This window comes from Rhineura floridana, chromosome 17 (genome assembly GCF_030035675.1).
Source record: "Rhineura floridana isolate rRhiFlo1 chromosome 17, rRhiFlo1.hap2, whole genome shotgun sequence".
Classification (NCBI taxonomy): domain Eukaryota; kingdom Metazoa; phylum Chordata; class Lepidosauria; order Squamata; family Rhineuridae; genus Rhineura; species Rhineura floridana.
The window spans coordinates 21,734,975-21,761,904 of NC_084496.1; the positions used below are offsets into that span (position 1 = coordinate 21,734,975).

The window sequence follows — 26,930 nt, forward strand, 5'->3', positions numbered from 1 at the left end:
CAGGCGAAAGGAAATCGGCCAACCTTTGAATGCTGCTTTCTCTTTAGGTACAGCAGAGCTGGAGAATGGCGATTGTGTCGAATCCTAACCAGTAGGCCACCAGGGACGAGGAGCTGGAGCATGGAGAAGAGGTCACTCTCCTGCACTGACCCACCTGCAGCTGCTAGAGGTGTGCGTTTATCATGTAGATGAGCTTCTCTGCCTGCGAAACTGTTGGATTAGTTTTAAGTTTAATAAAGATTAATTGTAAGTTGTAAGGTCTGAGAAGGAAATGGAGGACAGCCAGAGGGACGGAGTGTGCCAATCCACCGCAAGGTTGGGGTGTTTGTGCAGAACTGGGAGGAAGGGAGGCCCGTGGGATAAGAAAGGTGGGGCACTGAGACCAAAGAACCCAGCAAGTGGAAGCCATACAAAGGGGTGTTGTACCCCACTTGTGATCAGGGCAGGATCCTTCTACACACATTTCTGCATATTTTTCAATCTTCTTTTTCAGACAAAAGCCAATTGAACTATTATGTATGTGCATTTGTATATAACTTTTACATACACCCATCTTGACCCACACACACAAAACTAGGTGACACCTGGGCCCATACTATTCACAACATTTGTAAATGGAGTCATATGAAGCAGCTGTATATATCAACAGGATGAATTTACACATTTGGGGAGTGCAGCAGTGCACAGGAGTGTAGGCGCTTTCACTGACTCTCATTGGGAAGGGCCATAGCCCAGCAGTGGAGCATCTGCCCTGAGTGCAGAAGGTCTCGGGGTCAATCTCCAGGTAGGGCTGGGAAAGACTCTTCTGTGAAACCCTCCAGAGCAGCCGCCAGTCATTGTAGACAATACGGAGCTAGATGGATCAATGGGTATAAGATAGGCGGTGGTCAGAGGATGTTCTGCGTCCGCTATCAGAGGCACAATGCCTTTAGATACCAGTTGCTGGGAACTGCAGGTGGAGAGAGTGCTGCTGTGCTTCCCAGAGGCATCTGACTGGCTAATGATGCTGGACTAGATGGGCCACTGGCCTGATGCAGCAGTTCTTAAAACAATCTTCCGTTTGTCCCAGCTAACTAATGTACACCTCATAGCACAACTGTGTTACAGAGGGACAAGCTACACAGCAATAGACGTAGCTCCCAAAATAAAAGCGTTTCAAGGTCTAAGAGGGGCCTAGTGACCCAAGTCTTGGGGTGAGGCTCTCTTATCTGAGCTAGAACTCACAGCAAGAACAGCTCTTTCCTCGCTTGTAAATTTTGGGTTAAGATATAGTATAAACCCATTGTAGCATGTAAGCGGTATATTAAAACCACCACCCGGTGATACAAATAGGACACTGGCTACTTTAAAATTCCTATTTTTTACTGGAAGTAGTTGCTCTAAAACCCCTAAGCATTCCAAACAGTCTTCAGCACAGTGTGGAAAAGACCCCTAAGCCATACTCAAAATAACTAATGGACGTATGTACAGTTGTTGAGACAAGCTGTTTTTTGTTTTCAATAAAGGAGCAACTCCTTGCACTAAATGGCAAGCAGCTTATGAAACGTAAATGTTTTGCCGGGCAAGGAGGAAGTCCAAAAGCTTGGCTGGACCTGCAGAACTAGCAGCACAGTTCTCTGAATCATAGGCTTTAGTATATTTAATATATTAGGTGAGCCATTCCAAATCGAAACACCGAAATGAGAAATAACGCTAAAAGACACTTCTCCATAGACCTTATTTTACATATGGTAAAAAATGATACAAGCACCCCCTTTTCAGACACAACCAAGTTGAAGATCATTTTCTAACACTTGTTTCAATTTTGCCACCAACATTGTTCATGAAATCAACAGTTTAGGAACTGCTAAAAAAAAAGGGAGCGCTCTCTATCAAAATGATTGCCCAAAGACTTCATCTGCGTGATCTTGGAACGTCAGAGTGGCATCTACAGAGAGATTATTGGCGGCGACCCTAGGCAATGTTCTGAACTCTGAAGAGTAGAGTTGAAGGAGCCTGGCATCAATCCAATCATGCCTTCATTTTGAGGAGTTTTGCCTTTGAAAAAGTCATCTTCCTCTTCACCTTTGCACTGTACGAAGAAAACAAAATGTAAGCGATTTTCAATTAATTTGTTTTTCAACCCCACTCTCTAGCCTCAGGATTTTGCACCAGGCATAAAATGACAGGATTGGACGTACTCCCAGGCAAGTAGAGGCACTGCATCACAAAGTGTAATGAGAAGGACACTGCTCACCTCATTAGTGGCGCCTGTAGCCTCGATGAGGTCCTCAGCACACGCCTCTTCCCAAAATTGATAGAATGGGCTAATTACGTTCTTTGATCTGTAACAGACATTGCAATATGATAGGAGGAGGAGGAGGGCAGGAAAAAAGAGATACCTGTGTTTATTCGTGTAAGCTACACACGAAGTCATTCCAGTGTTTCCTGGATTTTCCTACAGTGGAGGATCTCTTTGAATAGGTTGGTTGCCCCCACTCATTCTGTTAAGAATGCTGGGCTAGGACCTGGGCCGCCGAGATTGAAATCCTCACTTAGCCATAAAGCTCAGTGGGAAACCTTGGGCCAGTCGCTGTCTCTCAGCCTTATCTCAGAGGGTTGCTGTGAGGATAAAATGGGAGGCGGGGGGAGAATGATGTATACCACCTCAAACTCCTTGGAGCATTAATAGTTCTAATACTAATAATGCAATGCAAAAGTAAGACTTGTAGCTGCCATCCTACAATATGCGGGAGAAAGCCTTCCCCAGTTCCAATCCCACCCAGCTCCAAGTTCATGTGGTAGCTACACACGTGGTCATTCCAGTGTTTTCTAGAATTACCTCCTTGGGCTTAAAGGAGCTTCATGGTAGAAAACGCACAGATGTTGATACCAAAAAAGGAAATAAAAATGTACACCAATAGCAAACTCAGTTCTTTTGAGTAGCCATAAGAGCATCACCTCATGAGCTAAAGGAGATCAGCATGTTCCGGGGGGGGGCCTTTGCAGAAGTAAATAAAATAAAATTAGAACAAGCATGGAAGGGGAGATGAAAACCCCACAGAACAGCCCAGTGAGGACAGTGGCAACGGAATGCTGGATGGATAATTGTAACAGGCTCTCCACCCTCACAAAAGGGATCAGTCACAGCAAATCCAAACTTTAGGAAACTGTAAGGACAGGTTAAACTGAACCCTAGTTCCAGACCCTCCCTTCCTGGTTTCAAAGATCAGACACAAGGCATAACCCACAGAATACCTGGGCTCCTGCTGGGAGGAAGGGCGGAATAGAAATAAGTCAATACATACATACATAAGGATACGTTGGGCCACTGAGGTACTGAGACAGCCCCACAGTTGCCAGAGTGGCCATGAAGTTCCGAGACTCTCAAGGCAGCCCCACATAGTGGGGTGGGTGGTGCAACAGCCCCTTTATCTTTTCTGACCCAACACCACAAGGTGCAGTACCTCAGATCTCTTCCTTCCGTGGGGAACCCTCCTGGCAATCCTTACGGACCACCACCACAACTCCTCCCTCCCCCCCTCCAACTTATGCTGGTGCTGCACCGACTATCCAGGGGGACAGAGCTGCACTAGATGGGCAATTCACAGCCCCTCCGCCCGGGTCCCGGAGCAAGGCATGCATTGCTGGGTGGGGAGTGCTGAAGAAGCTCTTTCAATAGTAAAGCAGAAGGCTGACGAATTTCTGGATGGCCTCGCTCCCTCCAAAGCCCCAGAAACACTCATTCTGGAGCATCGGAGGAGGGGGATGTAAGCCCCCGGGTATGTTTTCCTGGCAGCAGTCACCCCTCCAGCCTCATCCCACACACACAGCCAGCTCTGGAAAGAAAGAGTTCCCTGGGAAGAGGGACTGATCATGAGACAACTCTGGGCACTGTAGCTGTGCGAGGGGAACAGGGGTCTCCTAACAACGCTCAGAAGCCTTCACAAACTACAGTTCCCAGGATACTTGGAGGAAAGCCATGGCTGTTTAAAGGGGCATCCTAGCGCTTCAATGTATAGCGCAGATGGGGCCATTGTCTATTTAGTGCTGCTGGAGATGAACACATTTTGAACTGTTTTTATGTCAGGATTTATGTGGCCTCCTGCTGCAGATCTGCTCGTCTTCCAGTTGCTATGTTGTCTTTTTGAAAAAATGTAAACCACTTTGAACGCGACACATACCAAAAAGCAAGTGGGCAAGCAAAAAGGCGGCACCATCGCAGAACCACCATTACAGCCCGATGACAGCTCTGGCACAATGGACCGTGTGACCAAGGAAGCTTTTACTCAAAGCAGACCCACAGAAATTACTGTGGCCAAGTTCATCATTGATGGTTGGTTCCACTGGCATACCACCCTAAGAGCTAGGAAGTTTTTCCTGATGTTAACCGAAATCTGGCTTCCTGCAACTTGAGCCCATCATTCCATGTCCTGCACTCTGGGACGATCGAGAAGGGATTCTGGCCCTCCTCTGTGTGGCAACCTTTCCTCAAAGACTGGAAAAGCTGTCACACAGAGGAGGACCAGGATCTCTTCTCGGTCATATCAGAGTATGTATTATGCAAGCAGAGTTTGCTTTTCTCAGCCATCACAAGAGTTAAGGTTTTTTCTGTTTTGACAATTACAGCTCTCTCTTCCAGTGCCTTTGCCTCGCCGGTCACTGACCTTGTCTGCTGGTTACAGCTTCCCTTTGGCCATTAACATGGCATTGATTTTGGCTGCTACTGCAGCAGCTGCATCCAGAGCTCCCAGAGGGGCTGCTGAGCCCTCAGACCCTGACATCCCAGATACACTGTCTCCGCTGCCCTGGACGGGGTGGCCCGCCGCAGGAGTGGTTGCAGGAAGAAGGAAGAGAGCCGGAGATGGTCCAGGCTGGTCCCATTTGCTGCGACGCCTGGGGAAAAAAATGTTTTCAGAAACCTTCAGATTCCTTCGGAGTGGCTGCATGCTTGTCAACCTCCTCGCTCAACAACCCTAGGAGGCGGGTCACTTATTTTCCCCATAATGCAGACAGAGGACTAAAGTTAAATGAGAGTGGCTGGCCTAGATCATCTTCTGAGTTCATGAACAAACCGACTCCAAAACAAGATTTGTAGCATAATCTCTCAGCACACAGGTCAGGCACGTCATCAAAGCAACAAGTGAGGAAAGCTCGAATTCCACTCATTATGTCTGTGAAATGTGCCACTTAACACCATTCAGTGAGGGGTTTTTTTCCTCCCTCATACAGATAAATCCAGAAATCCCATAGCCCAGTGGTAAGCATGCCCTTTATATGCAGAAATGAAATCCCCGCCATCTCCTTTTAAAATCCCAACATTTCTTGCCAGTCAGAGCAGACAATACTGTGCTGGATCAAAAATACTTTCATTTTATTGTTAGTTATTATTGTGAGCAGCCTTGATCTCTGCCTTGGTACCAGGCAGTGATCAATGTTCCAAACATGGCTATGCCTCTGAAACAACAAGGTGGTAGAAAGTGGCCTCACGGGCATGCACAGAGTGCATTCCACTCACATCTAAGAAAACCAGCTTTGCATTTGACAACTTGCCTAACAGCCATAAGCGACCGGGAATTCCACACAGACAAGCAAGGAAGAAACAGTCATTCCATCTGTTTTCCCAGCCTGCTTTGTTCCTATGCTAAGCGCAAAGGAAGGGGAAACCATTCCTCTGCAACCAGCGTGGAAACACAGGAGGCTGAGGAAGGAGCGAGGCATCCTTCACAGAAGGGGTCTTTTAGGGTTGGTTTGCGTTTGCATGTTGGCTGCCCCTCTGAAACCGGCATGGAAACATAAGCCACTACTAACCTCTCAGCAGGGTAGTAAAAATGAAAAGGACAGCAATAACTTTTGCAGGGTTATTTACAAGGAACAAACAAACACAACGGGCTTAAAGAACAAGCTTTGCAAGTAGGGAACCTGTGGCCCTGCAGATGTCAGTGGACTCCCCACTCCCATTTGCCCAAGCTAGCATGACCAACTATCGGTGAGGATATGAGCTGTAGTGCACAGCTCATATGGCCACCCGTCTTAAAATCCCTCCCACAGCTACTCCAAGGCTGGAGGAGATAAAAACCTTACCCTCAGGTAAGATCACTTTCCCATCCAACCACGAAGCCTCCTTCCACCACCACCTAGTCCAAGGGTGGGTGAGGTACAACTTCCGCCATCCCTGATCATTGGCCACGGCTGGCTGCTGGGGCTGCTGGGAGTTGTAGTCCAGCAACATCCAAAGGATCCCTAGTAGGGCCTGTCCCCATAAGAGCTCCGTTGCTAGGCCTCTCTTTTCCCGTTCCCCGCTTCTTCCCCCACAAGTCTCCCTTCCCCGCCGCGCCTCTCTTGCTCTCGCCCGCTGGGGCCCCACCCTCAGTCCTATCCCGCCGCCACCGTCATGGCCTCCTCACCCTCCCGAGGCCCCATGTTCTCGCTGCTCCGCGTTCCCCGCTGACATGGCTCAGATGACCCGATCCAGGACGCCACCTCCTTCTTCTTGTCATGGCCCCGTCAGAGGACTCATCAGATGAGGATGACTCGGGAGTTACAGCAGCGGACCCAGAAGGAGAAACAGAGGAAACTCCTGAGAACCCAGCTCCTTCTCCCCCTCAGCTGCAGAGCACCCCAGACACAGCTGAAGCCCTTCAGCCAGACGCAGCCAGTGAACAGGATACTCTCCACTCACCTGCAGAACGTAGACAGCAGAAGGTCAGGCAGAAGAGGGGCAGGCCTGTCCACTTAAGGCCAAAACGCTGAGGACTCACACCTGCTCCTTAAAAGACAAACCTTGGCTTCAGCTTGTTGCTGACTACAATGTCAGGTGTGACCACTGTGTGTCTTCCTATCCCCTGAACCTTGACTTGGACTGATCTCTCAGCAAACTAGACCCGGACCTTCACTGACGTCTCTTCTGGATTTCTGGCTTGGCACATAAACTTTGAATGGCCTCTGCCCTTATCTTGCTTCCTCCTTGCTGGTCGCCTGGGCATGCTTCGGGGGGGTTACGTCAAGTAAACAGTCCAAATTTAAAGGATCTGCATTGTGGACCAGATGCAGATTTTCTTGCCGTGTAACCAGGCCTTAAGTTTGCTGGATTGTTGCAGAAGGCTTTTCTGCACCCCTTTCCCCTCCTTTCCCAACCGAAAGAAGCAGAGCTAGTTGGCCCAGGCTGCTTGCTCCTGAGCTGGCCTCGGGCCCTGGGCTTGCTTTAAAACTGCACAACCTGAGGGACCCGGTTCCCGTGCATTTCCAAGATCCGCTTTGGATAGGCCCAGCAGACGGTTTTGATGGCTGCCCCATTTTTGTCCAGGGGCATGCAGACAAAGCAGAAGGGAGGGCGAGGTTTTGACTGAGGGCCCACACGGTGGCCGTGATGCACTGACTTCTTTTTTTCCCTTCCTTCCGCCTCCTTGTCAAAGCCCACGTGGAGCTGCAGCTCCGCCCCCTGTGACGGATGCAATTTGGCTTCCAATTTTTTCTTCAGGTGCAGATTCGGTTTCTCTTTTGTCAGGTCCAGCTCAGGTAAGAGGCTTGCCCTTATGATGGAGGGCTCTTTCTGCCACGCCCTGGCCTTCTCTGCCCCATCGGCCTCTGCCCCTTTCTCGCTTTCCGTTTCTTTTCCAGCAAAGGAAGGAGGCGGAATCTTGCGGGGCCGCTTGCCCTTCAACACTTCTTGAAAGTCCTTTGATGCCACAGTTCCAGATCTTCCAACAGACTCTGCTCCTTTCTCATCAATGGAAACTAGGAGAACCTCGCTGGAGGATCCTCTCTCAGCCTTCATCTCCATTTCACTTTCCCTCTGCATTTCAGTGGACGGCGATGTGATGACAATAGTAGGACACTCAGGAGACCCCTGCAGTGGGGACTGTAGGAGGGTTTCCTTGTGTTCCAAGGGAACATCACGAGCGAAAGTCTTATCTACAAAGATTTCTTTGACAAACACTTCCGGTGATTTTTCGGCATCAGGCAAGGAGAGAGGAAGCAAAGTGGGTGGCTTTGGGGACTTGGGGATTGTAACCATCTGTCCCAAGTCAGGAGATTTTTCCTCCTTGGGATGCTCCTTCAAAATTACAATGGGGATGCAAGGCTTCTGGGGCACCCCTTTTGTGACGTCTCTTTTGGGTTCAGGCCCACGTGGTGGTGAAGAACCAACGGTCAACTTTGCCACAGAAACGGCACCGAAGGTTGCATTCAATTCAGGCTGCTGACCGGTTGCAGAAGAGGATTTGGGAAAACTTTTTTCCAAGGCGCTACAAAGTCCCCGCGTGTGGTTCATATTCATATCAGTGTATGGAAGAGACATTTGGTCCAACTGGGTCAAACCTGTGGGTTTCTTTTTCCATGGTCCTTGATTGGTGAGCATCCGTTTGGGAGGAGAAGTTGATCTGGTCTTTCGGGATGCTGGCACAGGATCCATAATGATCTCAACGGATTTCTTCACCGAGACGCTGTGGTCTTTTTTGTAAGTCCAGCTCTGGAGAATATTTATTTGTACAAATTCAGGATTCTGCCTGGTTGCAGAAGAGGATTTGGGAAAACTTTTTTTGAACGCCCCGCAGAATTCATTGGCCAGGGGTTGAAACCACCTTCTTGAGCTAGCAACGAGGGTGGGGATCCCATACTTGCCCTGAACCATTTTCTTTTTGACATGAAATTCAAGGAAGCCTCTGATTTCCCCATCCATTTCTTTCAGGACAAAAGGGACCGACTTGGAGTCATCCAGAGAAGAAACGGCACCGAAGACCGCATTCAATTCAGGCTGCTGACCGGTTGCAGAAGAGGATTTGGGAAAACTTTTTCCCAAGGTGTTACAAAGTCCCCGCGTGCGGTTCATATTCATATCAGTGCATGGAAGAGACATTTGGTCCAACCGGGTCAAACCTGTGGGTTTCTTTTTCCATGGTCCTTGAAACCACCTTATTGAGCTTGCAACGAGGGTGGGGATCCCATACTTGCCCTGAACCATTTTCTTTTTGACATGAAATTCAAGGAAGCCTCTCATTTTTGAGCTCTGGAGAATATCTATTTCTGCAAATGAAGAAAGAGGCTGGGCTTTCCCTCGCTGCGGGAAGCAAGGGGCTCTTTTGACCTTTGGATGCCTTTCAGGAAGCAACGGGACATCTGAAGGTTCGTGCTTCACTTTAGTCAAGTACGACTTATCCGATTCGGAACAAGAATCAGAGCTTTTGCTCTCTGACAGATTTGAGGAATCTGATACTGTCCACGAAGTCTCTCTAGTAGCGACTGGGAGGTAAGCAGAAAACTGTTTCCCACAACTACAACGAGATTCTATGACAAGAGAAATGGCCAAGAATATGCCAGCATGGTTAACGAGCAAAGTCAAGGAAGCTCTTAGAGGCAAAAAGTCTTCCTTCAAAAAATGGAAGTCTTGTCCAAATGAAGAAAATAAAAAAGAACACAAACTCTGGCAAAAGAAATGCAAGAAGACAATAAGGGATGCTAAAAAAGAATTTGAGGAGCACATTGCTAAGAACATAAAAACCAACAACAAAAAATTCTATAAATACATTCAAAGCAGGAGACCATCTAGGGAGACGATTGGACCCTTGAATGATAAGGGAGTCAAAGGTGTACTAAAGGAGATTGCAGAGAAGCTAAATGAATTCTTTGCATCTGTCTTCACAGTGGAAGATATAGGGCAGATCCCTGAACCTGAACTAACATTTGCAGGAAGGGATTCTGAGGAACTGAGACAAATAGTGGTAATGAGAGAGGAAGTTCTAAGCTTAATGGACAATATAAAAACTGACAAATCACCGGGCCCGGATGGCATCCACCCGAGAGTTCTCAAAGAACTCAAAGGTGAAATTGCTGATCTGCTAACTAAAATATGTAACTTGTCCCTCGGGTCCTCCTCCGTGCCTGAGGACTGGAAAGTGGCAAATGTAACGCCAATCTTCAAAAAGGGATCCAGAGGGGATCCCGGAAATTACAGGCCAGTTAGCTTAACTTCTGTCCCTGGAAAACTGGTAGAAAGTATTATTAAAGCTAGATTAACTAAGCACATAGAAGAACAAGCCTTGCTGAAGCAGAGCCAGCATGGCTTCTGCAAGGGAAAGTGCTGTCTCAGTAACCTATTAGAATTCTTTGAGAGTGTCAACAAGCATATAGATAGAGGTGATCCAGTGGACATAGTGTACTTAGACTTTCAAAAAGCATTTGACAAGGTACCTCACCAAAGGCTTCTGAGGAAGCTTAGCAGTCATGGAATAAGAGGAGAGGTCCTCTTGTGGATAAGGAATTGGTTAAGAAGCAGAAAGCAGAGAGTAGGAATAAATGGACAGTTCTCCCAATGGAGGGCTGTAGAAAGTGGAGTCCCTCAAGGATCGGTATTGGGACCTGTACTTTTCAACTTGTTCATTAATGACCTAGAATTAGGAGTGAGCAGTGAAGTGGCCAAGTTTGCTGATGACACTAAATTGTTCAGGGTTGTTAAAACAAAAAGGGATTGCGAAGAGCTCCAAAAAGACCTCTCCAAACTGAGTGAATGGGCAGAAAAATGGCAAATGCAATTCAATATAAACAAGTGTAAAATTATGCATATTGGAGCAAAAAATCTGAATTTCACATATACGCTCATGGGGTCTGAACTGGCGGTGACCGACCAGGAGAGAGACCTCGGGGTTGTAGTGGACAGCATGATGAAAATGTCGACCCAGTGTGCGGCAGCTGTGAAAAAGGCAAATTCCATGCTAGCGATAATTAGGAAAGGTATTGAAAATAAAACAGCCGATATCATAATGCCGTTGTATAAATCTATGGTGCGGCCGCATTTGGAATACTGTGTACAGTTCTGGTCGCCTCATCTCAAAAAGGATATTCTAGAGTTGGAAAAGTTTCAGAAGAGGGCAACCAGAATGATCAAGGGGATGGAGCGACTCCCTTACGAGGAAAGGTTGCAGCATTTGGGGCTTTTTAGTTTAGAGAAAAGGCGGGTCAGAGGAGACATGATAGAAGTGTATAAAATTAGGCACGGCATTGAGAAAGTGGATAGAGAAAAGTTCTTCTCCCTCTCTCATAATACTAGAACTCGTGGACATTCAAAGGAGCTGAATGTTGGAAGATTCAGGACAGACAAAAGGAAGTACTTCTTTACTCAGCGCATAGTTAAACTATGGAATTTGCTCCCACAAGATGCAGTAATGGCCACCAGCTTGGACGGCTTTAAAAGAAGATTAGACAAATTCATGGAGGACAGGGCTGTCAATGGCTACTAGCCATGATGGCTGTGCTCTGCCACCCTAGTCAGAGGCAGCATGCTTCTGAAAACCAGTTGCTGGAAGCCTCAGGAGGGGAGAGTGTTCCTGCACTCGGGTCCTGCTTGCGGGCTTCCCCCAGGCACCTGGTTGGCCACTGTGAGAACAGGATGCTGGACTAGATGGGCCACTGGCCTGATCCAGCAGGCTCTTCTTATGTTCTTATGTTCTTATGTTTTGATTACTAATGTTTAACCAGTTAATTAACTCAGGGGCGGGGAAACTTTTTCAGCCTCAGGGCCACATTCCCTCCTTGGCAACATTCCAGGGGCCACATGCCAGTGGTGGGCAGGGCCAGATGCAAAAGTGGGCAGAGAAATGAATGTAAATTTCTCCTTTGTAGAGCAGGCTGGTTTCTACACACTCACACACCCCTCTCTGTCCTCCATTCAGACAAGCTAGCGGCATTACCAGCGTTCAAGGAGACATTTCAGGCAGGTAAAAACACTCAGGTTTTGAAGCAGGGCTAGTGAGGTCTGGGGGAGAGTTCTGAGGGCCAGACAAAAAGGCCTGTAGAGCCGCGTTTGGCCCTGGGCCTAAGGTTCCCCACCCCCACATTAACTAAATTAAAAGAATTTGGGTGGTATTCAGTGCTGGTCCACTCAGACTAGACCTACTGAAGTTAACCAACATCAGTAAGTTAGGTCCATTAATTTCAGTGGGTCTACTCTGAGCTGAATATCACTCTTTGAAATTAACAATTGCCTGAGCACTCAGACATCTATCTATATTTATCTATCGATGTCTGTCTGTCTGTCTGTCTGTCTGCCTGTCTGTCTGTCTGCCTGTCTGCCTGTCTATCTATCTATGCAGTTACTAGCCATTTTGGAATTGTATAGAAGAATATAAATTGACCTCCACAGAGATGTAACTTTCAATGCCATTATCACAGCACTTAGGAAACAGCTTAGAAGGGAAATCAAGTTGGAAGAAAACATACCATTTCTTTGTAGCGTCTGTTTGTCTGTTTGTCTTTGCATTTCAGACCTGACTTCATACTATATAAAAACAGAAAAAAAGATGAGCAAAGTGAAAAATGTATTATTGGTTTTCTAGGGTTTTTATCCTCTTTATAGGCCTCCAACTTAGTGCCCTCTAAATCTTTTGGACAATTATTGGACAACATCCAGAGGCCCAATGCCCCCCCACCTGCCATAGGATAGGCACATGCCATTCCCAGTTACTCAACACTCAGTTCTAAGTAGCACCATCTTTTTTTACCAGGCTCTGGCGCACTCACTTGAAAAGCAACCAGGCACGACAATTTCCAGATTACAAGCAATAATAATAGAAACAGTACAGCCATCCCTGCAATCTGACATTCCAATGGGGACTTGGATAGCCAACAGAAGCCCGGCTGCAAGTGGAAAGTGTTCAGAAACTGAAGCAGCTTGTTCCCCTCATGGCAGGAGCCGTCTCGGTCTTCCCCGACAACTATCCTGCTGCTGTGGAGGGAGGGATCTCCATGTTGCTTTGTTTCCAGCACCAGGGAACTGAGCACCAAAGCTACATATGCACAAATCATATTAGGTGCCAAGGATGCATTGCAAGGGAAGTTACATCCACTCCGTCACACCAGTAAAGCCTTTGCGATGAGCAGGCTGCCAGTCCCTACACAATGTTGGCCACATCTCAGTTATGTCACAATAACATCACTGCAGGAGTTGGTTGCTAAGAGACTTCTGGCTCAAAGCTGAATGCAGCTTCCCAAGAATTGGATAGGTCTGCAGAGCCAAGTCTGTGTGTTCCCCTTCCTAGCCAATGACAGAGTGGCCAAGGATTCCTTTGCCAGCACAGATAATTGTAGGGCTGGAATCCCAGATCTTTTGCTTCCCCACGAAGCCTTTCAGATGCTTCTAGATGGTGGCTGTATGGAACTTCCAGGTTCAGGGGCAGTTTACCACTGAACACCAGCTGATGGGGAGCAAGCAATCGAGGATGAGCACATGATGATCATCTTTGGGGTGATGTCTCCCATAATTGGTTTGCTGAAAATATATTAACTTGTTGCCTTTTGCTGTGAAAGGAGTAGGGATCTTATTTATTCTCCTCTCTCCAGCAGAGGCTAGCCTTGTCAGGGTGAATGGGTCACCGCCCCACCAACCTCAGTCTACCCTCAGGCCCCCTCCACCTGCCTGTCTTCTTTCTCACATCTGATCCAGGGGATGGCCTGCCCTTGCCTGTCCGCCTTTTCCTCCTCACTCACAGTGCTGCCTTTGTAGAACTCGGCCGAGAGGAAGAGGATGGAGACAGAACTAGACTGAGTTGGCTCCGCCTATCATTGGCTCTGGCTCCTGTTGGCCTTTCTGCCTCACCAATCCCAATGAGCACCAGCCGCCACTGGCAGCAAAAAGCTGTTGCCTTCCTGTTCTGCTCGTGGGCTTCCTCCAGACATCTGGTTGGCCACTGTGGGGAGTAGAATGCTGGCCTAGGTCGAGGGTGGGGAACATTTTCCATCCAAGGGCTGCATTCCCTCAACAGCAGCCTTCTGGGAACCACATGGCAGTAGTGGGCAGGGCCAGTGGCAAAAAGTGGGTGGGGCAACTGATGTGTCTCTTATCTGGCAAACAGGCTATGCAGGAGCCAGAGGTTTCAACGGATGCATCTCTCCATCCCGGCACACAAGAGTCATTGCCACAGACACCTTCTGGCCGGGCAAAAGCCTACAGGAGGGTGTGGAGCAGGGCCGATGAAGGGTGTGGCTTGAGAAGAGACCCACAGACTGGAGAGACAGATGCCTGGAGGGCCATGCTCAACCCCTGATGTACACTGCCTCAATTGTAGTCCCGGTTAACTCTCCTTTACTTTGCAAAGAGGATATTTGGCCTCCGGTCACGTTATCACAGGTTAGGACGCTCATTTCTTCATTAAAAAATGGTAAAGCCCCGGGAGAAGACATGCTTCCCCCTAAATTGTTCTATAACTTTCCTGATTGGTGGATCCCCATTCTGGCCAAACTGTTCACAAAGATAAACAGTACGGGTATCATGCCGGAGGGTTGGAAACAAAGTATAATTCCCATTCACAAAAAAGGATTGAAAAACTATCCAAATAACTACCGACCCATTAGTTTGCTAGATATAGGAGCTAAATTACACAGCAAACTACTTTTATTCAAATTGGAAGAGTGGGAACTGGACAATTCAATTATTCACCCAGAACAAGCAGGATTCCGACGAGGTCAGAGTACTATAGATCATTGCGCCACCTTATTATATCTCGCAAGGCAATCGATATCGGGCCCTACAAAACATCTTTATGCCGCCTTTGTCGACCTGGCGGCCGCTTTTGATTTGATAGATAGACATCGTTTGTGGGCCAAGTTGGCCCAAACAAACATTGATAAGCAAACAAAGGTGTTAAACAAGGTTGTCTATTAGCTCCCACCTTGTTTAATTTATACTTGAATGATATTGTTTTGGAATTAGAGGGCCCAAAAAGATTTTCCCCCTCAGCGGTCCGTAGGAAGATATCCCTCCTATTGTATGCTGACGATATGATCCTTTTATCTTTGACCCCAATAGGAATGAGGTTACTGGCGAAACTTGACCTCTATTGCAAAAATGAAGGCCTCCAAATTAATTATAAGAAAACAAAGATTATGGTCTTTGGTAACAGATATCGCCACCGTACATGGACCATTGGGAACCATTCAATAGACCAATGCCGCTCATTCAAATATCTGGGAATTCATTTCCAACACACCCTGGCTTGGAAAAGCCATCTGACTGCTGTAAAATTAGCAGCCACTAGATCCGCTGGGGCTATTCTCAAATTTTATAGAACAGCAGGGGGTCATCTGGTGCCTCCTGCCTTGAAAATATTTCAAAGTAAAGTTATTTCTCAGATAACATACAGGGCGGCTATTTGGGGTTGGTTGGTGCCCTCATTTTCTGCGCTAGAGGCCATTCAAAATAATTTTCTCAGTCGCCTCTTGTGCGTGCCTCCTGGAACGCCGGCTGCATTTTTGAGAGCTGAAACTGGTTTCCTCTCAATTTCTGCCCGGATTCATGAAACATTGTTGCTATATTGGGCAGCATTACCTAACTCAACTTCTAAGGTTCTAGTAAAGACATGTTTTGATTCTGCTGTAGCAGACAGATACTGGTCGTCAAAATTTAGGGCGGTATATGCCCATTATCACATTCCAATCCAATCAATTTCCACTCTTCATAGGTATAATTTTCGGGCTCAGATAGAGAGACACAGTGTTTGGTGGGATAGATTGGCAATTTCCAATTCTAAGTTTTCCAGATGGTATGGACTAGTTAAAACAAACCATCTAAGGGCTAATTATTTGTCTTGTTTGTTATCTGTACAGTTAAGATACGCTTTTACAGCCTTAAGATTCCAAACCATGCCTAGTGCCATTCTACATGGCCGATATCATCAGATCCAGTATGAACAGCGCTTTTGCATCTGCCAACAGGGGAAGGTGGAAGACTTTATCCATTACTTATTTGATTGTCCGATTTACAACCATCCTAGATCTAAGTTTCTTGATGGTCTGATAAATCGTCAAAGTTATAATTTGGAAGATCATTTGGTTCCCCTTCTTTTGGCAGATAATAACTTTCAAACCACCTATTCTGTGGCACAATATGCCCTCGCGGCTCAAAAATTGAGGGCTAACTTTCTGAAAGATATAGGATTACAGGAATAATAGTGGTTTCTTTTGGATTAATAGTGGTACTTCATGTTAGTCCCCGGAACTTATATGGGGATAGGTGGTGTGGCAAGCAAAACAAGCATGGGTGCAGTCCCTAGTTAATTAATTAAATAAGGATATGATGATGGGGTAGCTTTGAAGACAGGCAGGAAACCTCTGGCGAAAGAGGCAAAGCAGAGACAGTGTCCTGTATTTCTTTATCTTTCCATCTAGGACATTTTTATCCAAGGAACGGTCACCCATTTTGTCTCACAACAACCTGTGTGGGAGACTGAAGTGGTGCAAAACTCAAAGCGCTAAACTACAGAGGCTCCCCACCTACCTCTTTGCCCCTCCTTACAACTAGCAGAAGCTCAACACTGCCAGTCGGAGGCAACCCACAAGGCCATAGGTCAATAGCAGAGCACACACACTTTGCTTGCGAAAGGTCCCGGATTCATTCCCCAGCAGCTACCAGTCAGGGTGGGAAAGGCGCCTGCCTAAAGCCCTGGAGAGCTACTGCCAGTCAGTGTGTAGGTGATACTGAGCTAGATGAACCTGTGTTCTGACTTGGTAACTGGCAGCTTCTTAACCCTGTTTAATTTGTCTGATTCACACACGTGACAGCAGCCGGGTTTCCCTGGCACAAAAATGTAACTAAGAAATAGTGCCTGCTTTTTACCCCTTTCTTCCCAATCCCTTTTCCGTTTGTGTCATGTCTTTAAGATTGTTCATCTGAGGGCATGGAGTTTCTTATCGCCAACATTTGTAAGTTACTCTTGGGAGTCTTTTCTGGCAAATGTGGTCCTCCAGGCCTCTATATCTGGCTCTCAGAACTCTTCCCAGGCCACACCCCTCAGTGGCCCTGCTTTACCCTCCTTGAGTGCCTATGACTGGCTGGAATGAGTCCTCGAATTCTGATGATGCCTCTTCCTTGCCTAGATGGAGGATGGAAATGGACATCCTTCAAGTCCATCCCGACTTATGGCGACCCTATGAATAGGGTGTTCATGGTTAGCAGTATTCAGAGGGGGGTTCCCATTGCCTCCCTCTGAGGCTAGTCCTCCCCAGCTGGCTAGGGCCTGCTCAGCTTGCCACAGCTGCACAAGCCAGCCCCGTCCTTGTCCACAACTGCCAGCTGGGGGCAACTGGGCTCCTTGGGACTATGCAGCTTGCCCACGGCTGCACAGGTGGCAGGGCACGTCACCCCTGAGCCACTCCCTGTGGGGTGATCTTTAGCTGGCCCTTGACACCCAGGAGACACGAGCGGGGATTTGAACTCAGACTCTGGACTCCCAGCCAGGCTCTCCTCCCCACTGTGCTATACCAGCTGCTATAAGTCCATCCATTTTGGTGGGTCTACCCAGAGTAGAATTCAGTTGGATGCATCCCTTTCGGTTCTCCAGGACACAAAGAGCAATGGGGACACATAGGCCAAAGAGTGGGGAGTAGAGGGGGGCTGGGGCAATGGTGATCTGAGTGTGAACTACACAGACAACAGTGACTCCATCATATGGCCATCGGTACCCTGGGAAGCCTCTGTCTTCAGCCACTGGCAATCCACATTGCCTGACCTGTACTGAGCACGTCACCCCTGAGCCACTCACTGTGGGGTAATCTTTAGCTGGCCCTTGACCCCCAGGAGACACGAGCGGGGATTTGAACTCACAGACTCTGGACGCCCAGCTAGGCTCTCCTCCCCACTGTGCTATACCAGCTGTGGATGGAGGATAGAGAAGGTATGTGTAACAATTGCTCGGCTGTACACAAGATAAAATGGACATATGTTCCTCTACCCATATTTGCCTCTCGCCCTGCCCACCACTGGCATGTGGCTCTTGTGAGGCTGCCCAGAAGAGAATGTGGCCCTCAAAGGTTCCCTGCCCAATTTATATAAAAAATTAATAAAACTGGGTTGCCTTTCCATAGAACGTCGCTTTTGTTTTAAAAGCAGAGTGGAGCAGGTACTTGGTTGTAACTATAGCTTGTTGTACCTTTTTCCCAACCTCGGCTCCCGCATCCCACATACACAAAACCCTGTAATTCCATCCCATAATCCAATAGACATTTATGAAAGACCCTTTCCAGAACAAGGCTTCCTCCAGTGGACCCACACCCCCAAGAACCTCTTCAATAATGGAGGCATTGCAACAATGGAAAGCCCAAGAGTGCGCAGGGGGTTGGACTTGATGGCCTTATAGGCCCCTTCCATCTCTACTATTCTATGATAAGGAAGTAGACACAACACAGGAGAGAGGGAAAAGTATAAATAGTGTTTTGTTTTTTAAAATTTCAGCACACACACAAAAAGAGAACTCTTCCCCCAAATGCAGGTGCTCAATGTGAGAGAAAACAGCAAAAGGAGCCAGGTGTTTGGCAGCCATGGGAAATCCCAAAACCAAGGGCCCAGGACACAAGGATGAGCCACAAAATGCAGCCTGCTGGTTGCAGACACTCATGCTAAGACTATAAGGTTAGGGAGGCCCATGTGCCCTTTGCTTAAGCCTCTCTGGATTTCTTTCCTTCCACCCACCGAGGGTCTGGGGCAAGACAGTGCCCAGATGTCAGTGCCCAGAGACAGAAGGAGGGAGGCCCCGATCCTAGGGGTGGAACCGGCTGCTTCAGCTTGGCTCATCTGCTTGCTCCAGCTTCTTCTTGTCCAAACATCCTGACCCAGCTCACCTGCTAATCTTGCCAGGAGGGTGTTCCTTCAGGCTGCTTGGGGACTTGCAAGGGAAAAGGGCCTTCCTCCTAGCAAAGGAAAACAGGAAAGGGCAGGCTGCCGTTTGTAAGGGGCACGACTTCATAGGGGTTCTTTGAACCTTCGGGAAGTCCTCTGCCTGGGAGTGGCAGGTGAAGGAGGGCAGGAAAGGAAGAGGGTCTTAGCCAGAACGAGGAGCTTTCCACCAGCAGCAGCCATGGCGATGCCCTCCAGATGCCGCTGAACTCCAACTCCCATCAGCCCTGACAGTCGCCATGCTTGCTTGCTGGGGCTGCTGGGAGTTGGAGTCCACCAGCATCTGGAAGACGCCACCTTGCCTAACCCTGGTTTACACAAACCCAGCAGCCCAAGCTCTTCACGGCTGGGAATCCAGAGGGAAAGAGCGCCGTTAACGTTTCCTCCAAGCTCAGTGCAGACTTGGTCTCCACCAGACGAACCAGAAGAACTGCAACGGGGGCTGGTCGCTGTCAAGCGCTGAAACAGCCGGAAGGTTTTACTGCTGGAGCGATGGGCTCTTGCTGCAGCAGTGGCAAAAGCCACAAAACTGCTCTATGCAATTCTACCTCGCACCAGGTACTGTAAAACTCAGAGGTGACTAACAGGAGACCCTCTCCAGGTGTTGCCTGCTTACAACCCCTATCAGCCCTGACTGCCTGTGCTGAATGAGGCTGATGGGAGTTGGAGTCCAACAACAACCTGCAGGGCTACAACGTTTCCCCAGCCCTGATTTAAATGCACGGATTAAAGACAACACAACATTGACCCATGCAAAAGGGGAGTCCCACTTGTTCCCAGGAGACGCCAGCTAGGATTTCCTGCCCAGCACTGCTCGAGGCAGCTTCTACACACCAGGGACCAGGTACATTTCAGGATTGACAAGGAGTGTGTGCGTCTTGGAAGGCACGGTCGGTGAGAACGGAGCCGGAAGGAAGCCTAGTCAGAAACTGACCCACGTAGAAACCCCTGCCCAGGACTGTAACAGAGACAGGGGCTACCAGGTAGCTGCTTCTCTCAAATCACGGGAACGTCTCTTCCAAAGCTCTCTAGAACCCCAAAGCAGTCCTACAGGGCCTACTGCATCTCTGTGGTCTCGCGTTGAGAACCTGAAACGCAGGGTGTTGAGAGGAGCACAGTCCTGAAGGGAGAGGAGACGAGGAGACCAGGGACACAGCTATGCACGGGACGCCACGGGTTGGGCATTTTGAGGTTCAGCTTCCCCTCCACGGCCTCCCGAGGGCAACAGCACTGGGAGGCTGGTGAGATCCTGATGCACAGCAAGGTCCGCAGCACCCGGGGGCGAAGTCACGTCTGCGCCAGGGGTAGCTCCTCCAAGCCTTCCTTCCCCAGCCGATATCGGACCAGATCCTTCCGGGTGACCAGCCCAACCACCTACAGGGAGAGAGGGAAGTACACACACAAATCAGAAGAGGCACAACAAGCGCTGTAAGCCAGACGTGGGGATCTTGCAGTCCAGCAACATCTGGAGGGCCACAACTCCCATCAGCCCCAGCAAGCATGGCCAATGTCCAGGGATGATGGGAGTTGTAGTCCAGCAACATACGGAGGGCCAAAAGTCCCCCACACCTTTTCTAAGCAGCGGCGTGCCTTGCCCAAGGTAGCCAATGTGATGGTGCCCTCCTCCAGCTGTTGCTGGACTCCAACTCCCATCAGCCCTGACAATTGGCTGTGCTTGCTGGGGCTGATGGGAATTAGAGTCTAACAGCATGAAATATTTAATTGAATTGTTATTGCTTCTTTTGTTTCTTCTTTTGCACTTACAGCTTGAATTCTGTGGAATGCAATAAAATACAAGGTATAGGAAATAAAAACTATAGAAATCATCCAGCATCTAGCACAGCGTATTACAATTGCTGCAACAGGCAGAAAAATCATCAAGCGGTTTGCCATTTTTCAAGTGGTCCGTGGGGGGGGGAAGCTTGGGAGTCGCGGCCTTGTGTAATTGCGTTATGGCTGTCTGGAGGGGCGCTCTTGCGCTACAGCGCAACCAAGGCCGGGCTAAAGACATATACGGGAACATTTGTGCTAGGGAAAATGACAGGATCTCAGCAGAGAGCTACGCGTCATGCTCTGACTGGAAATGAAGCAGTATGTCCACCTGGCAACTTCTGCAGGCACAAACTGTATGGCATGGTAGATTTGTTTTATATTGCATATTTTTAAAGTGTAAGTCGCCTTAGATAAGAGATAGAGACAGAGAGATGGAAGGACAGACAGACAGACCAGTTGTTCTTTTCAGTTTGCCTTCTGGCCTGATTTTTTGCACACTGTAGCAAAAAAAAATGAAGCTTAAAAGGGGGAAAAAGTGCTTGTTGGGGCTTTTAAGTTTATGGATAAAAAAAGATGATTGAGAATGGTGTTGGAGAAAAGGAGACATGGTATAGAGTGTTTTGCAAAATTGTACGAGGTGTGCAATTAGGGATTTTTTTCTCCCTCTCTCATAATGGAAGAACTTGGGACAGCTGAATGAATTTGAATTTAAGGGCATGGAACAAACACACACAAAAGACCGTCTGCATGCTGCGCAGTTATGGGATTCCGTGCCGCAAGGTGTCGTGGTGGCCAGCGGCTCAGGCAGTTTTTTAAAAGGCTCAGGAAAATTCATTGGGGGGAGGGGAGAGAAGAGGAGGAAGTCTGTCAATTGCTAAATCTAAATGGATCCTCCACATGCCAAGGCAGCATACCTTTGGTCACAAGACAACAAGGGCGAGCAATGGGAAAGGGCTCCTGCATTCACACCCTGCTTGGCTACTGCTGGGAACAGGATGCTGGACTAGATGTACCTGTGGCCTGATCCAGGCAGGGCAGTGCTTATACTCTTATTGCAAGCTCCAACTAGCAGGATTATCTTACAGTATGTGGGAAAACAGGAAGTTACCTTATACCAGGTCAGATCTATCTGGTCTATCCAGCCCAGCTGTCCGGGGTCTCCAGCAGAGAGGGTCTTTCCCAGCTCTACCTGGAGATGCCGGGGATTGAACCTGGGACCTTCTGAATGCAAAGCGCGAGCTCTGCCACTGAGCTTCAGTCTCTCAACTTCACCATCTCACAGTGCGGAAGGAACCCAACAGGAGGATCCTCCTGGCTTTCACTCACCTGGTTATGATTGTCCACCACCACCAGGTGGCGCAAGCCCAGGGCCCGGAACAGCTTGTACACTCTCGTCAGCGTAGCCTCCTGCAGCCCGAAAGACAAGCCGTGTCAGACGGAGAAAGACAAGACATTCCCCACCCCAAGACAAAACAAAAGCTGCAGGGTGCCACTACAGAGCAAGGAAGCGCCCCTTCCCTTTCTGGATTTGCTTTCCAAGGAGGCAGCTCTGACCTCCCCACCTCCATGGCGTTCTTATTATTCCATTAACACCCCACCTGTCCTCCAAGGAGCTCAAGGTGGTGTTCATGGTTCTCCTCCCTCTCCTTTTTTTATTTCAACTTGTTTTTGTCCAATACAACCAAATACAAATCATTTGAAAATAAAAAAGCATCAATATTTGCTCGTAAAATCTTCTCCATCTTTACAAGATGACTCAGATAACAAAACAAACATAAATTGCACGGATAAACAAATTTAAATAAATCTATCTATGCTTATATATATATATTCCCTTCCTCCCCGTTGGAGTGACTTCCTCCCTCTCCATTTTTATCCTCACAACAACCCTGTGAGGTAGGGTAGGTTGAGAGACGGTGACTGGCCCAAGGTCAGCCAGCGAGCTTTGTGGCTGAGTGGGGATTTTAACTCGGGTCTCCCAGGTCCTAGACCAGCACTCTAACCACTACACCACTCTGACTGCTACCTGCGGCACGGTGTAAGGTGAAGCGTTCATGAATTCAGTCAGGTCCATCATGCACTCACGCTCATCTTGGGACACATGGATAGACTGGATGGGGGGGAAGCAGGGATAGGCATCCCGGAAGTCCTTCAGCTTCAACCGCCGCTGCACCAGGGACAGATTTGCCCGCTCCACAAAGACCTGCAGGAAAACAGGCGTCATGAAAGGAAAGGGGACAAGTGGAAAGGATCCCCACTAGTACCTGATCCACTCCACCTCCTCCCCCCCCAAGTCAGACCACTGGCCTACCTAGCTCAGTATTGTCTACAATGACCAGCAGTGGCTGTCTGGGGGTTTTTAGGCAGGAATTCTTCCCCAGCCATAACCGGAGGATGCCAGGGACTGAACCTCTGTGTGCAAAGCAGCTGATGTACCACTGAGCCACGGCCCTTCCCCTAAAGACCTTACCTTGTGCTTCAGGAGAACGATCAGCTGGGAGCGCAGGATCAGTCCTCGCAGTCCAGCCATCTGGAAAAAGAGAGGCTTGTGCTGGGATCATGGACACGGCAGAATTTATTCCCCCCTCCCACCACACTCGAGGACCGGCTGCCCCCCACAACTGCTCACCCCAAACAGGATGGAGAGAGAGGAGGGTTCACAGGTGGCTATCAAGGGCTGGAGCCCCACAGTGGAGGGGGGACTCAGGTGTGGAGCTCTCTCTCCTCCTCTCCCACCTGATCAAGGCACCAGGTCAAAAGACAGACTGCTGTTGCTCTGAAGGATCCTTGTTTTCAAACTGGCTTGTTACCGTATTATGCTTTTCCTGGCTTAAAATTACAAATTTGTTATGGTAAGCCACCTTATGGGCAAACAGTTTAAAAACAGAATATAGAAGTGTTTTTCTCAAGTTTACAAGCGAGATTTTAAAAAACACAGGAAGCTGCCTTATCAGACTGCTGGTCCATATAGCTTAGATATTGTCGACACTGACTGGCAGCGACTCTCCAGGGCTTCAGAAAGGAGTCTTCCCCGGATCTACCTTGAGAAGCCAGGGATTGAACCTGTGACCTTCCACATGTAAAGCAGGTGTTCTCCCACCGATTTATGGCCCTTCCTCATTTTCACTCTTGAGAAATTGGGGTCCAAGCACCAAGGCACCCCAGTCAGTTTTGCCCCACCTGATAGTTGCCTGGGATGCTCTCCACGACGGGGAACCCGTTGTGGTTGGAGGATGCGTCACTGAGGGTGTCTACAATGGTGCCCACTTTCTCAATCCTTCGGAGGCAGGTCACTGGGGTGCTCATCACTTCTCTGGTGAGAGGGAAAACAACACAGACAGAGAGACTAGGTTAAAGCTCATAGATGGTAGGGGCAGCTTCATCACGGGCTTTAAAGGGTACCTATCCAGCACCCACCCACTCCCACTCCTCCATTCCCTCCTTCTCCTCTGACTGGTATTGGATCCTTCCCTCCCCAGCCCTGGGAGAAAGCAAGAGATCTCTTTAATACAAAGCGAACACACAGCCTTGTCAGTTTCATCCTAGCAAAGCAAAGACACAGGCTGGTCAGTTTCACCATAAAGCAAAAGCACAGGATTGGACATTTATCCACAGCAAAGCAGAGTGAGTCAGTTTCACTTTTTTAAAAAAGCCTTCTTGAAAAGGAACTGGGTTCCTGGAGAATTTGTTCACTGAGGTATTACTGTAATACATTTTCTCTTGCTCTAACACAGTAAATAAGTTTATGCACTCTTGCCAAGACCCAAATCCTAAAAAGAAAAAACATTCTGATAGAGGGGGATTTCCCCCCCAATAAGTTGAAATCGATATTTTAACTGCTATTAGCAAGATAGTAACCCTGTCTACATTCACATTTTCAATACAACCCTCTAAATAATTGAGAAGTGCATTTTATGGGTTCTTTGGAATTTCATACCCGGTTATTTGTCTGATGTTCTAAAAGTTTGATTTCATGGCCTTTCCAAACAACATGCAGATGATCTGCATGGGGCTCACCACATCTCCAATAGTTGCCTGTGATAGATTATGGGTTGTATCCAGTCCTTATATTCAGGGTAGACCGAATGAAAATAATAGATCTAATTTAGCCATGTCCATTTGTTTCAATAAATCTACTCTGAGTAGGACTAACATTGGATAAAACCCTATGTGATATACATAATTTTTTTTTTTAATGTTGGCAGAATAGACATTTTTGCAAATAAGGAAAATAAATTTTGAGGTCGGACACAGCATGCATTTCAAATTGTCAAGTGAGGAGTGCAAAATCCTGCTCGCTTTCCTCCACTAGCAGGCAACCTTTATCTGTCATGATCTTTCATGCAAAGATTTCTTAAAAAGAGCTTCCATGATCGATAAACAGATTCCCAAGCCCAAGCCGATACTGACAGTCCCCTCTTCTTTGCATACTCCAAGGCAAGAGTAGCCACCGTGGTACCCTCCAGATGCTGTTGGGACTCCAGCTCCCATCAGCCCCAGCAAGGACAGCCAACGGTCATGGATGATGAAGGCTGGAGTCCAGCAACACCTGGAAGGCACCACATTGGCTGCGTGCAGTGGTGCAAGTCACTGACAGCTTCTGGGTCCTACTGTCTGAACAAAATCCTCATGGAAACAGATTCCAGGAGTGCTGCTCTTCCCAATATCCACCTTCTTTCTCCCCCGCAATACCTGCAGGCCCCACAGCCTGCTCTAGCCCACCAGGCACAGCCTGGTTCCGTCAGCTTACCTGGCAGTGAACGAGTGTGAGGTGACAGGGGCTTCCCAGTTCAGGAAGGGGACACTCTGCAGCTGGATGTGCATGTCGTACAGGCCCTGGAACAGCAGGAAGAGGACACGGAGAAAGGAACTTTTGAGAGTAATTAAGAGAAGAGAAAGGAGTAACCAAAAAAACCAGTGTCATTCCAGGGTTGGGCCTACTTGCTCTTTACCCAGAAGTGATGAAATGTTGCATAAAAAATATGAATTGCTTTTCTATCGGCTGTGGCACGTTAAGAAATAGCCGAACATTGGCGATATCGCTCCCCATTCACAATACAGGGCTGGCGACTGAAGGTATGGGAGTTCACTTTAGCAGAGAAGCTGACAGAAGCTGCTGAAAGAGTGGAAGGAGGTGCAAAATCGCAAGAAACATTTGATGAGTACTTGGCGTCCTCTCATTGTATTCACTTCAGAGCAAGATGGCTTGGTAAAACCTTCTGAAACACAACTCTTGCTGGCGTGATTCACTTCTGAAATGTTTGGGGTCTGCAGTTCATTGAGTGTTTCTTTGCTCTTGAGAAATATTTTGTAATTTCATCTTGCTTAAAATACTTACGCATAAGTAACCCTTCACATATATCAGCAGACCAAGCTGATAAGTAGCACATTTTTCTTAATAGTTTTAGTTTTTTTTTTTAAAAAAAGTTTTGAACATTTGTGATTTAATTCTGAAAACTCAACAAAAACTTAAAATTCCAAACAAAGAAGTCTGTTTAGAGATTCTGTGTAGTATATTCTGTGCTGTTTAAAGCTGACATTAATCTCAGTAACTCTCCAATTTTTTCAAACCCCCCATCATTATTAGGAAACATTTTTCTTTTTTGTCTTGGTGTGATTTCCCCCCCTTAATTTATATACTGTATGCATAAATGCTTTGATTGTATAAGCCATATATGTTAGTACACTGTAGTAGGTATCTATATTTCTTTGAAGAATTTGATTTGTACACTTAAGAAACTGAATAAAAAGAATGTTAGTTGTAAGTGTAATGCAGTAAGAACGGCTAATTGTAATTATTACATGTCCTCGTTGCACTAGGCCAGGGGAAGACAAAGTGGTACCCTCCAGATGTGGCTGGACATCAGCCCCAGCTAGCATGGCCAGTGGTCAGGGATGATGGGAGTAGTAGTCCAGCAACATCTGGAGGGACACAGATTTCCCCATCTCTGCACTATGGCAGAACCCAGCATTTTTAAAACCTTGGGTTTTCATTTCAAAATTAAAACAAGTTTAACTGGTTTCTAGACCTAAAGGGCTTTGAATACCACATGCCCAACAAACACTAACAATCTTAGAAGCTTCAAGCAGGATATTCTGGTGGACAGGACGGCTTTTACCCCATGCAGATTTCTGGAAATGGTTGTCTTCCCTTATCAAATAGGGTAGATTCAGGATTCAGTTTTTCCTGGTGCAGAATATATTTGTTAGATGTACATCTTGCCTTTCCACAGACTACAAAACCAACCACTGCACCAAAAAGAATCCAGGCTGTGCCATCCAGAATGTAACTTGGAATATATAAAGGAGCCACTTGCACAACCTCTAGGCCAGACCTTTCCTCCGAGTCACAAGAACAGCCCTGCTGGATCAAGCCAGGCCAGGAGCATCTATAGCCCAGCAACCTGCTTCCCACAGCAGCCAATCCGATGCTTCCAGGAAGGCCACCAGCAGGGCATGAAGGCAATTGCTCTCTCACATTGTTGCTTCCCTACAGACGCTATTCGGTGTTCTACTGCCC

At 47.8% G+C, this 26,930-nt stretch overlaps 2 protein-coding genes and 1 long non-coding RNA gene across 3 annotated transcripts in view; 1 reads left to right on the forward strand and 2 right to left on the reverse strand.

The window, feature by feature from the left end:
- Positions 1–1,634: 1,634 nt before the first annotated feature.
- LOC133371759 (uncharacterized) lies at positions 1,635–6,743 on the reverse strand. Its single transcript, XR_009759376.1, has 4 exons — positions 6,387–6,743; positions 4,647–4,875; positions 2,237–2,324; positions 1,635–2,071 (listed from the first exon to the last, which is right to left on the reverse strand). It is a non-coding gene; the product is annotated as an uncharacterized LOC133371759 (long non-coding RNA).
- Positions 1,720–26,076, forward strand: LOC133371758 (uncharacterized). The gene is made up of 2 exons (XM_061599510.1): positions 1,720–2,091; positions 12,477–26,076. The coding sequence occupies exon 2, from the start codon at positions 14,749–14,751 to the stop codon at positions 15,913–15,915; it is 1,167 nt and encodes a 388-aa protein (XP_061455494.1). The 5' UTR covers positions 1,720–2,091; positions 12,477–14,748; the 3' UTR covers positions 15,916–26,076.
- Positions 18,169–26,930, reverse strand: part of LOC133371756 (H(+)/Cl(-) exchange transporter 7-like) — a 51,332-nt gene continuing 42,570 nt past the window's right edge. The window contains exons 21-26 of the mRNA XM_061599509.1: positions 25,161–25,246; positions 23,591–23,723; positions 22,881–22,940; positions 22,437–22,613; positions 21,737–21,817; positions 18,169–20,011 (exon numbers count right to left, since the gene is read on the reverse strand). Of these exons, the coding sequence (XP_061455493.1) occupies positions 19,925–20,011; positions 21,737–21,817; positions 22,437–22,613; positions 22,881–22,940; positions 23,591–23,723; positions 25,161–25,246 (624 nt within the window). The 3' untranslated portion in view covers positions 18,169–19,924. The remainder of the gene's footprint in view (positions 20,012–21,736; positions 21,818–22,436; positions 22,614–22,880; positions 22,941–23,590; positions 23,724–25,160; positions 25,247–26,930) is intronic.

Bases quoted from the DNA above. Each gene is read 5' to 3' on its own strand.
- LOC133371758 (XM_061599510.1), top strand. From the start codon at position 14,749: ATGATCCTTTTATCTTTGACCCCAATAGGAATGAGGTTACTGGCGAAA.